This window comes from Podarcis gaigeae, assembly GCF_964106915.1.
Source record: "Podarcis gaigeae genome assembly, chromosome: 10".
Lineage (NCBI taxonomy): Eukaryota > Metazoa > Chordata > Lepidosauria > Squamata > Lacertidae > Podarcis > Podarcis gaigeae.
The window spans coordinates 18171302-18184332 of record NC_139686.1 but is presented as its reverse complement, the minus strand read 5'-3'; the positions used below and the strand labels follow the sequence as shown (position 1 = coordinate 18184332).

The window sequence follows — 13031 nt, the reverse complement described above, 5'->3', positions numbered from 1 at the left end:
AGAAGTCCAGTACTTACCTCCCTGTTATCTCTGTCTGCTTGAACCAGGATCCCCTTGAAACAGGATTCAACATAATGAACATAATCATTGTACTGTAAAGGCAAAAAGAGGGGGTGGTAGAGTGACTAGAAGAAAAGGAATCTTCCTTAGAAAGTTACAAAGGTTTCAGGAAATATTGTTATGTATAAAGAACAAGCATCATGGCTTTTGAAAGCATACATTTTAAAATGCAAGATTCCATAAAATACCTCCCCATGCTCTTTGGAAACAAATCAAGCCATAGATTCACACTAGATTCCTCACTAAAATGCCAGCAAGAAGTGGATAGCCTTGGTTGCCAATATCCTGTTGCATTCCATAAAGTAAGATCTTTACCTGAATTTTTAAGTTCTTGGTTTGCTCTTACTCCATCCCCCACCCTCACAAGACTGAGCCAAGCCCAGCAAAGCTTTAGCAGGCAATGCTTGCTAGGCCTGATGGGAGTTGTAGTACAGCAACATCTGAAGGGCCAAAGGTTCTGCACCACGGCTTTAAAGTGACACAAAACTCTGCTGGTTTTGCTGCAACAACAGAGTACTATGGCTATCCCTCTGGAGACTGTAAAAATAAGATGCTGCCCATATGGTGCCAGAATTATTCAGGCAACATTTCCTGCCCTCTTTCTTGATTTTCTTCAGTGTCTCCCTTTGTTCACCGCTTATTAGACAGCAACTCCCACACCTGCTTTAAAGACCAAGGCATTTAATTATGGCACAAGCCATAATGGCACTTGAACTCAGTTCATCACAAAAGCTTCTGCCATAATAACATGTGTTAAGTCCTTAAAATGCCAAATGAGAGACTCAAATTGCCACTTCATGTGCAATTTACTATGGCCCACTGGGATCTTGTTTGCTATGAAAAGCAACATAGAACATAGATAGATATAGAGCAGGCATAGGCAAACTCGGTTCTCCAGACGTTTTGAGACTACAATTCCTATCATCCCTGACAACTGGTCCTGTTAGCTAGGGATGATGGGAGTTGTAGTCCCAAAACATCTGGAGAACCGAGTTTGCCTATGCCTTATACTTTATAGAGATATATAGATATACAGTAGATGATAAAGACAGCATATGTGTTCTAGGCAGTATTTAGTACAGTGGTACCTCGGGTTAAGTACTTAATTCGTTCCGGAGGTCCGTACTTAACCTGAAACTGTTCTTAACCTGAAGCACCACTTTAGCTAATGGGGCCTCCTGCTGCTGCCACGCCGCCAGAGCCCGATTTCTGTTCTCATCCTGAAGCAAAGTTCTTAACCTGAAGCACTATTTCTGAGTTAGCGGAGTTTGTAACCTGAAGCGTATGTAACCTGAAGCGTATGTAACCCGAGGTACCACTGTACTAAAATTTAAATACCTCACCCTTCATTAATAACAGCTTACAATGAAAATTAGATATTATGAACAGGGCAAACACAATATTGTAATAACCACACACAAGTCTAAACTGAAGAGAGGGCATGTCAGTTTCCCAGGGAGGACACAGGGATGATTTGCTGCAGATAGCTTTGTCTCAAAGCAAGCTACTTATGTAACAAATAAGGATATTTCTGCAAAGTGGCTTACTTAAGGACAGACATTTGTAGCCTCTCTTGTGTTTTTCCTCAGCAAAAAAGAATAAAATAAAAGTAGGCAAAGGATTGCATCAGCCGTGACCATCAATCTGAGGTTGACTACCCAAAGGGTTTAAATACATGCTCCAGCTGGTATAAAAACCCACAGGCTTTCAGCTACATTCTAAAGACATGGCACTTTGCTTTTCCCTGTACACAGAGTGGGTGCATTTTGCCAGAGCACCTGATCAAGTGGCAGTGTTAACTCCCTGACAAAGTCCGCAAATCGGGATTATGTTTGCAGCCTTTGACACCCTAGATACCTCAGCTGTCCTGCAGTAACCCTAGGTGGTGGTGTTTAGAAGGGACTCCTTTTACTGCTGCAGCTAAAAGGAGAGACAGTCAGCCCTGGTTGGGGATGGGGATAAATTGACTTTGGCTCACATTGTAATGCAAAGCTGCCTAGTTTGTACTTTCTGAAATAATATGTGAACTGAAACAGTTATTCTTCCAAATTCACATTTCTCCAAATTTTGTGATGCAGGTTTCAAACCATATAATGGGGACAAAACATTCATGTGAGGAGATAGTATGCATACATTTGTGGAAAAATTACATAGGAGATGCATTATATTAGAGAAATTCGCTTGCAAAATGGTACAAATTTGCGGGGGGGGGGGATGTATACATGTTGTCTTCCCTTGCTAATGGACTGGATGAGAGCCAAGAAATGAAAGCTCAATCTAAATAAGACTGATGCACTGTCAGTGGGTGGTTTAGTTACAGGTTAAATTACAGTGAGCGGCCAGAAACCACTCAGGGGCATGGTAGGGGGGAGCAGAGAGATGAACTGGTGAGTGTGGCTAGCCTTCAGACACAATTGTGGGTATCCTTTCCTCTCCCATTCCAGGTCTGTCTTTCTCTCTCCACCCCTGAGCTCACCCAAATGACCAGTTAGCCATTTGGTTAGTTATTTTTGGACAGCGGAGAATGTGATTGTTCTGTTGTCTTTTAATCCTATGAAAACTGCTCTTGAGAATAAATACTCTGCCTGAGCCAGTTCAAAGTCTTAATCTGATCGCAGCAAGGACTATTTTTAACAGCTGTCTTCAGTTTCTGGTACTGATAACTGAGACTAAAGATGACTTTAAGTAAATACTTCTAAACAATTTCTGTCTGCAACAAAAGCAAGACTTGGAAAAAAATTGTTGAGACTAGGGACATATCTGGGCATAGCATTCTTTGCAAAAAACGGGGGGGGGGGGGGGAGCAAGCAAAACAATCAAGAAAGTCCCTTTCATGAAGCATGAGGGCAATCTTAAAATTTCATGTGATTATATTTTTGTAAGAAAGTGAAAGTATCCAGGTATGGCCTTCCCTAGAGCATACCACAGACAGGAGTGGTCCACAGGTTGGACTGATCAGGTCATGCTTCATATCTAACAGAGAGAAAGGTCATAGGACAATTTCTCTAGGCTCTTCTAACCAATCAGTGAATGGCGGTTGGAACACAAATTGAAATGGCTGGAAGCTAGATCTTTTGATCTTTGTGAATTCCTATAGGAACTAACCTGATCCATACCTCCTGGGATAATGTGCAACCCTAACCATGTTTATGGGACGTGGGTGGCGCTGTGGGTTAAACCACTGAGCCTAGGACTTTCCGATCAGAAGGTCAGCGGTTCGAATCCCCGCGACTGGGTGAGCTCCCGTTGCTTGGCCCCTGCTCCTGCCAACCTAGCAGTTCAAAAGGACGTCAAAGTGCAAGTAGATAAATAGGTACCGCTCTGGCGGGAAGTTAAATGGCGTTTCTGTGCGCTGCTCTGGTTCGTCAGGCTGGCCACATGACCTGTACAGGGAGCTGTATGCCGGCTCCCTCAGCCAATAAAGCGAGATGAGCGCCGCAACCCCAGAGTCAGCCACGACTGGACCTAATAGTCAGGGGTCCCTTTACCTTTAACCATGTGTCAGGGAACTGCCATCGGAGCCAGAGGCGGAGGGTAGGCTCCAGAGGGATGCTGAAGAGGGTCCCAGTAGGGAGAGAGGCAGCCCATCTGCTGGGGAAGGAAATCAGCATAACACCAGTGGTGAAGGGGGGCAGATGGGGGAATCGGAGAGGAAGCTCCAGGACTCTTCACCGGAGACCAGCGGGGAGAGCACGGGTACTCCGCTGCCCACACCCTCCCTGCGCAGAAGATTTCCGCGCAGGGAGAGTAGGAGGAGACTTGGCATCAAAGAACTTCTTTGCTGGAAGAGGTTCAAGAAACGCCCACTGACGGATTCTGCCAGCGACTGAGACAGCCACGGGTGAGAGGCTGTCCAGACAGAAAGGGTTCAACCAGGCAACCTAGCCAGGAGTGCTGGCAACTTATGCACGAGCAACCCCTAGAACCATTACACCATGTTTACTCAGAAGCAAGTCCTCCTGAATTCAATGAAACTTACTGCCAGTAAGTAGGGAGCAGTACTGCGGTCTTAATTATCAAGTGGCTTATACCCTTTCTGAACAGTCTGAAATAGATATTGGTTCAAAAAAAAAATGCATCTAGAAATGCCAGTTTCAATAAAAAAGAGATTTATAAATATATATTTTGAGAGAAAATACATGTAGAAATATGGATTTAAATGTGAAGTTTTGTGCATCTTAAAAGTCTGGAGAGTAGTGCAGAAGAAGGATGGAAGAGGCAAACGCAGGCAAACAGCAGCAAAAGGGACATGGGCCAGAAACAGATTGATCTGCTCATCCAGTGCCAACCCAGAGCTCTTTCTCAAACTAAAATCTAGTTCCATTGCCTCTGAGGGAGAGGGTGTTTACAAATGAGGAAGGAGTTTGTACTCACGGCAATAATATTAACAAAGTCATTCTCTCCCAGTGTGTCCAAAATTGTGACAATGGTGTGTTTGGCAATAGACAGGAGCAAACCCTTCATGCTCCCACTGATGTCCACCACAATGACAATATCTTTGGGTGATGTAGCAGCCTGGATGTACCTTGAGAGGAAGAAGAAAGGGAAGCAGTAAATATCAAGTAAGTGTGCAAGAGTAGCACTAGTGGGAGGTTCCTGGACCATATCAGGGAACACATGATCCAAGCCAGAAGAAGTGATCTGAATGTATGGTAGAATCAGAAGAATGTATTGATTCCTTTCCTATTTAGCGTGGTGATCTAAGGATGCATCCTCTGAATACATGGCCCTTTGACACCTGCAGCGTGTGTCTTCAGGACCCATCATACCTGTATTTCTGACACTGTAATTTGTTTTAACTGCTTTTAATACTGAACTGTTCGATTGTTGTAGTCATCCTGGGACCTGCTGAAGGGCAAGTAACAACAACCAAACAACAACAATAATAACACCCTGCCTTAGGAAAGGTGGTGCATAGATTCTAACAAACCCAAGAACAATTTTAAAAGAACAGATTAAAGCATTTGGGGCTTCTTAATTTAGAGAAATGACCAAGAAGGATAGGATTATGCAAGGTGTGGAGGAAGTGACAGACATAACTTTTCCTCCCTCCCTCATAATATAAGAACTTGTGCTAAATTCAGAATAAATGAAAGAACATATTTCTTCACAACCCACATCTTTAATTTATGGACATCGCTGCAACAAGAAGGGGTGACAGCCACCAGTTTAGCTGTTTTTAAAGGAGGATTAGGCAAATTTATGCAGGGTAGGTCTAACAGCAGCCACTCATTACACAGACAGTATGCCAGTTACTAGGAAGCAACAGCTATTGCTTTCAAGCTCTGCTTGTGAGCTTTCCAGTAACATCTGCTTAACCTCTCATTCCCCAGTCTGGCACTCTCTGGATATTTTGGACTAACTTCCATCACCCTTCGTCAGCATGGCTGTGCTCGCTAGTGCTGATGACAATCACACTCCAACACATCTGTAAGACATTTGGTTGGGAAGGTTGTCTTTAACCATTGTGGAAAAGAGGATGCTAGACTGCTTGGGCCGTATTTTTAAAGTATTGGTTTTTTAAAAAACATTTATAAACCACCCTTCACCTGTAATGATATCTGAAATATACTCATCAAGTTGAGAGTGGATTTCATGCTCTTTATTCAGCTCATAGTGGTGAGGAGGAATGAAAGTTCCCCCAAAGTATCTGCTTTATATACATTATTTACCCAATGGGCTACACGTGATTGACTAATTTTGGAATTCTCCTGTAGGCCAATCAGGTTGTGGATTCACTTCCACCTGGAGCTGGATTGGATGGCTCCTTTGGACCAATCATACTGCTGCATTGTCCTAGGACCAATCAGACTGCTGCATTCTGAATCCTATTGTTCTAGGACCAATCAGACTGCTGCATTTTGGATCCTATTCAACTCAGTACATAACAATATCCGTGTGGAATACAACACATAAAATCACATAATGCACTATAATAAAACCATAAGGCCCCTTCCAATAAAAAAGGAGCAGTAAAAAACCCAGAGCAGGATCAACTTCACACCTAAACCACAAAAATGCCTGAGCAAACAGGCTGATCTTAACTTGGTGCCAAAATGGTGAAAGTGACAATGCAACCCGGTGTTCAGATTAAAACTGTAAAGTGGAAGGAAAGGAGGACCTCTTTCTGCCTCCCCATTTGCAGCCACTCTCTGAAGACTGGAGAAGAGACCCAATAATAATAATAATAATAATAATAATAATAATAATAATATATTATTTCTACTCCACCCATCTGGCTAGGTTTCCCCAGCCACCCTGGGTGGCTTCCAACAGAAGGTTAAAAATACATTAAAACATCAGTCATTAAAAACTTCTTCCCTAAAAACGGAAGAATATTAAGAATGGGCAGGGGAAGGACGAGACCATGTGAAAAATGAACATACTATTTAAGCTGCAGTTCATTCATTCAGCTTTGTATTCTTGTTATAAAAAAGCGTGCCTAGACATTCCATTGTTGCACCCATAACCTAGGTTTAAGGTGCCATTTAGCTCCTAGTTTTCATAACTCAGTTTCTATCACTGTGCCAACCACACTTCTAAAGAAAGGGTGTTCCACAGGGAGGGTGCCACTACTGAAAAGCCTTGCTCTATGTAATCACCACATAATGTACCCCATTCAGTGGTGGAATAGTCACAGGTAGATGATCTAGGGAGAGGCAAATCTTCATATGTGTACACATAAACACTTGCCTTGACTGTTAGGGAGCAATTTTAGCACTCCCTTTGGAGACAGTGACAAGAAGGAGAAGTTAAAACTGAATAGACAAAGTGTCACTGATAGTATCTAGAACAAATCTCAGAGGGAAGCAAAAGTTGGAAGGAAGAATAAACTTTGGGTCCCTCCAAATCAAACACAGGAGTATGAAATCTTTTCAAAATCTCTCACCAGCCTCGATTTCGGCAGTCGAAGGAGAGGACCCCATTTTCATCTGGTGTCCATTTTATTCCTGTGGAGACATCAAAACAATTTTGCTGTGGATCTGGCACACACAGGAATACAAGCAGCCATATTACGTAAGCATCAAAATCTTAACTAGGCCCTTTCCCAGCATTACAATATTATAACAGTTGCTTATTCTTGGATTTCTCTACAGAGTGAAGCAAAACACAATCCAAAAACCTTGAACTCTCTTATCAATTGTGCAGAAATCATAACTGCAAAGCAAACCAATACTGTACTCTGAGGCTGAAATCCTGTGCATATTTACTTTGGAATAAGCCTCATTGACATAAATGTATGAGACAGAGGGTCATCAGTCATGGGCAGGCTCCTAATTTAATTAAATTCATCATTATTACTGTGCACTCATCCTGCCTGAACTGCAGGGAATGGGCACAAACAAGACAATTTATTTTGTCCCATTTATTTTGACTAGTTTATAGTTTTCTCCCATGGACAACATGAATATTGTGGTTGGTGTTGGTGTTGGTAGACCAGTTGATGACTTTTGTGCCTGTTGTAGCAGTTGTAATAGGCTCTGCTAAATGCTATAATTGAATTTTTCAGACCACCTAAACAAAACTTGCACATCACCAGTGGTCCAAAGAACACAGTTCAGGAACCCCTGATTTAGATGTAATATCTACATTTTATGAGTGTTTTCCAAGTTTGGTGGGACAAACTTCCAAGTCAATATGCATAGGGGATCACACCCTAAGGATGCTTAACATTGGCTATGTGGGGTTTCAGACACATAGCACTCAAGTACAACATTCCTAGAGTGAACATGCTAGTGGATGCTTTGTACCAGCCAGGAGTCTAACTTCCTGTTATCTCCTGAGCTGTGACAAATTTCCTCTGCATGTGACTTGAGGGCATGTGAGTGTGTGAGGCCTAATCTGGGCAAGGGAGCACAGCTCCTTCCTTTTGCTCTTCTCCATTTTGGCTTTTACATGTGTTAGAAGAGGTGATGGCCTGTCTGCAGTCACTTAGGAACTAACTCCCTTATGGGATAGTTCCACATGTGTACAGTGGAACCTTGGTTTGCATATGTCTTAGTTTGCATACATTTTGGATTACAAACACGTCAAACCCAGAAGTGCATGTCCTGGTTTGCAACCTTATTTTGGATTACAACCCTTTTTTGTTTTTTTTAATTACGAACTAATTTTTTTTGGAAGCCCCATTGGCGAAAGCGCGCCTTGGGTTACAACCTGTTTTAGTTTACAAATGGACGTCCAGAATGGATTATGGTTGTAAATCAAGGTACCACTGTATATAGTTTTGTAACCTAAGTCTGCCTTCAGGGATGCAACTGTGAACTGAATGATTGTGAGTAAATTACATTTATATTGACTTTAATAAGACTGCCGTGTCTATTCTTTTTAAGAGGGACTTGAATGAGCTTGCAACAAACAAACTGCTGTGTATTAAAAAGGGGGATGCACTCTGCTAAGTAAAGGACTTGCTAATGCAAGTTGGGAAGGATACAGTTGGGAAGGATACAGTACCATAGGCTGGTGTATTGTAGCATCTCTGAACTGATTTTGGCTTAGTGTACTCCTTTTCTTTGAATAATTAAGGGCCAAACCATATGTTATGGTCTGCCCCTTGAGGGCACACATTTTCTTTCAGAAACTGCATGCTAGGTATGGGCAAATGTTTCAGTTTTTGTTTCTCCCAGTTTCTCATTTCCCAATCTTACGCTTAGTACTTCACATTTCCATATGTTTATGAATCATTATGAATCCATTAGCATTTTAATGTAATTTTCTCCTAATGTACACCTATTTCTCTGCAATCTTGCCTAATACACACAATTTTACAGAGTGATTTCCCAAAATATAACATTTTAAAATATGTTAAAATATGTTATTTTCCCTAATACATGCATTTTAATGCATACTTTCCCCTAATACATACATTTTTGTACATATTACTTGGCTGTAATGAAAGGGTTCATGTATTGTTTCGGAAAATGTGAACTAGGTAGGTTCACCTTTAAATGCAAACTGAATTGAACACCCTCCAAATCCCTATTGCAAGTACACAGCCTTCCAGCAAGATCAGAACCTGGTGTGGAGTGTAGGAAAGCTTTAGCCCTTGCTCCTTACTGTGGTTGCAATCCAAATCTGGGGGTGTGAGCTCACATCTTTTATTTTCATGGGGGTAAAGTTTCATTCAATCCATGTGCAGTTAAGCCTGAAACCTTTCTAAGAAAATGCCAGATAGGCATGAAGATTTTTACCTGGATAGAGTCTGAAGAATCCTGTAGAGCTGCCAAAGTATTGCCAAGTGAGAGTTGGATCTCTTTCAAAATTTTCCACAAAAACAGCATTCAGTGCTTCAGACATATAAACCCCATTCAAAATATCAGGGTCTGTGACAAAAAGAGGGAATAAGGAAACAATAGTAAGAAAGGGAAAGAAAGAATGAGAAGGAATAAAAACAAACAAACCTATAGAGGATACAGATGCACCAGCGTCCTCCGCCAACAATATCTAGCCAAACCCCTCTTCTTTCATGAGGACTAGAAGCCTAACAAATATCAATGTATCAAGATGCCTTATTCTAAGTACAGTGGTACCTCGGGTTACATACGCTTCAGGTTACATATGTTTCAGGTTACAGACTCCACTTCAGGATGAGAACAGAAATCGTGCTCTGGCGGTGCGGCGGCAGTAGGAGGCCCCATTAGCTAAAGTGGTGCTTCAGGTTAAGAACAGTTTCAGGTTAAGAATGGACCTCCGGAATGAATTAAGTACTTAACCCAAGGTACCACTGTACATCTAACATTAAACTAACTGTTCCAGTATTTTCAATGAGTGGCACCTGTTTTCCTCGGGCTTAGCTGTAGGTCTTTCCTTGCCCAGCTTCCAGACAAAATCTAACCAAAGATATGGTACTGATGAAACCCAGCTAACTAGGGACAAATTGCAGGTTACTCTGAGAGAACTATAATTGATCTCCCCATTCTCAATCAATTTTATTTTTTTTGCCAAGGTCAGGGGTATGTGTGTTCATGCTAAATAACTTAAACAGTAAAACAACACAATGATTGGGGATGCTTAACAATTCCCTTCCTGTATCATTTACATAATCCAAATCACCCCTTCAAGCAGTTTTTGCTCAGGGAAGGGGAAGAGTCTGTTGAATGTCAGCCCTCCTGCCTGCCTTCCTTCCTTCCGTTTTTGAATCCAGTCACCCAGCCGGTTATTTTATTACTCACCCACATATGTGGGTCACAAGGATTCAGATTTTCCTCCCATAAAACATACATGACACGCAAGTCTATGGTCAATCTTTTCCTCTCTTCCTAGAGTTGCCAGCTAAATTTTGATACTTTATCTCTGGCTCTATTGCTGCCTTACCAATAGAATAAACACAGAAATACTCTACCTTTGTTGTAAACATTAGTTGGAAGCTGTATGTCACTTAATGTTGTGTTCACCAGCAGGTTATTGAAGTGCTCATTTGGTTCCAGAATGAATTCATCACCAAGCTCCACATAATTATCTTTATCATCCTTTTCATTAATGAGAACGGCATTGTAATAATTAATCTGGGGATGAAGAAAAAAATAGAGATACAATATATTATATTTCAGCACCTAAATTTCACGTTGGCACGACCTCAGTCACCCCAGGCACACATTCATTTATACCTTAATAAACCCCTACACAAGGCTTTAGAGGGACGTGGGTGGCACTGTGGGTTAAACCACAGAGTCTAGACTTGCTGATCAGAAGGTCGGCGGTTCGAATCCCCGTGACTGAGCTCCCATTTCTCGGTCCCTGCTCCTGCCAACCTAGCTGAGCTCCCATTTCTCGGTCCCTGCTCCTGCCAACCTAGCAGTTCGAAAGCACGTCATGTGCAAGTAGATAAATAGGGACTGCTCCGGCAGGAAGGTAAATGGCGTTTCCGTGTGCTGCTCTGGTTCACCAGAAGTGGATTAGTCATGCTGGCCACATGACCAGGAAGCTGTCTGCGGACAAACGCCGGGTCCCTCGGCCTATAGAGCAAGATGAGCGCGCAACCTCAGAGTCGGTCATGACTGGACCTAATGGTCAGGGTTCCCTTTACCTTTACACAAGGCTTTACATCACAAAATCACACTAATCCACAATCTTCTGGTGCAAAAGCAAAAAATAAAAATGCGCAAAACACCTGTTCACCTGAGGCAAACTTGCAACAGTCCCGAGCCAATCCAAGGATTCCAACCCAACCAAATTCCAAGATTCTAGATTCCTAATTACAATTAAGCTTCTGGATTTTACTTCTGGTTATGTCAGTGTGCATGTCGTACTGAGTATGCTGTATGTATGTATATGTAGACTGTGAAAGCAGTGTATGCTGTATATGCATATGTGCCATTTATCTAGAGTGGCCACACCCAACATTGGCATGTGGCCTCCAGAGACTAGGCCAGAGAGGGAATGTGGCCCTCAGGCTGACAAAAAGTCCTACCCCCCCATCTAAGGCCATGTGAACAACTTTCTATTGTTAAAAAATTAAGGTTTCATTGATATTAAACAAAGACCCATATACAACATTCAGCAGTCTTTCCCCAGAAATGACTGGATATTGCATATGGATTCAAAAGTACGCTTCTGGGATTTTTTTGCTGTTATGCTTTGTTGTCATTCAATGATGAGATAAGCTAGACTGCAGAATATAAACCCCTTCTATATAAACCATTAAAGGTACAGAAACCCTACCCCTTCTTTGAATTTAACAATAAAGGAATAAGCTGCACATCTCCTGTCTGTGCTGCACATTCCATGCAGGCACTGGATTTTCCACTGACCTACATTCTCAGGCTCACTTTATATTTTGCTGGGTTTAACACTGATGAATTTGTCAAACATACAGCTGAATTTCAATCCTCTAGACTGCCTCGGCAATACAAAATGTCTAAGTAATTGGCAGTTTTGCTAACTGGCTGCCTACAGATGCAAGGTGGCATACTGGGAGATCATTAGATGCCAAAGTTTGAGTAGCAAGGATATTGATAATTGGGATAAATGATGAACTGTATACATTTGTATGCCCTCTTAAAAGTGACCTCTGCTCTGGCTTCCTGCCTAGACTCTCCATATAGTCCACATACACCTTGATAGTCTTTGATAGCTAACTGAATCCTCTATTTGTATTGCATTGACTTAAATGCTAAATTAGGGGGTGAGGTCTGCATCAAGGCAACTAAACTCAAAGGCCTGCTTAATGCCCCTCTTTTTAAAAAAAAATAAACAAACATAAATCTGCTGTCTTGACAACTGAGCACAGAGAGACCTTGGGTTGATAGCGTATAAATCTGTTCAATACAGGAAAAATATGAATATTGATAAATGCCAGAAATGTTCACAAGCAACTCTGGCCTATGGGATTTGAAAATGCTCTGTTACTTTAGCTCCTGTGGAAAAGATTTGCGCAATTAATTAAGCTACAACGCTGATTTAATCACCTTATTTTGAGATGCATCCCTGTGAGGTAGTAGGTTTCTGCTGAACTCTGGATTGTTTACAGCATTGCTTGTAGCAAAGCACATTATTTTACAGTTCTGGAAATCATATTCTATGCCTATAATTGGAAGACTGGGTTGAATATCTTTTAGATCTGCCCATTAAACAATGAATCATGTTCTACAGGAGAGATAAATCAGGAGAAACTTAATGCAATTTGGCAATCGTTACGAGAATTATTCTCTAATTGATTATTATTTGGCTGGAGGAAAAGGTTCCCCTTCCCTTTAATGTTTCCTCATCACTTCCTCATCAAAAATCTGTCCATTAGCCAACTAACATATTCTACTGGGAAATGCTGACTGGGTGAAGGAATGAGGATGTGGAGTCTTGCTAAACTGGGAGATATCAAAACTGTTTTCTCTCTGTACTACTGAAAGTTGGGCTAATCTCCTGTCAATTTTCATTAAAGTATTAATACCAAAGCGCTGCCTTGTATACATCTGGTGCAGGAGCTTAGGGCAAAAATATTTCAGGACCCAATACTAGCTGCATACTACAGGTGG

The 13031-nt window shown here is 41.7% G+C and overlaps 1 protein-coding gene across 1 annotated transcript in view; it reads right to left on the bottom strand.

The window, feature by feature from the left end:
* The window catches only part of CACNA2D4 (calcium voltage-gated channel auxiliary subunit alpha2delta 4), a 166092-nt gene that overhangs the window by 129557 nt on the left and 23504 nt on the right, over positions 1-13031 (bottom strand). The window contains exons 5-9 of the mRNA XM_083700047.1: positions 10403-10565; positions 9252-9383; positions 6950-7010; positions 4435-4585; positions 18-92 (exon numbers count right to left, since the gene is read on the bottom strand). Of these exons, the coding sequence (XP_083556173.1) occupies positions 18-92; positions 4435-4585; positions 6950-7010; positions 9252-9383; positions 10403-10565 (582 nt within the window). The remainder of the gene's footprint in view (positions 1-17; positions 93-4434; positions 4586-6949; positions 7011-9251; positions 9384-10402; positions 10566-13031) is intronic.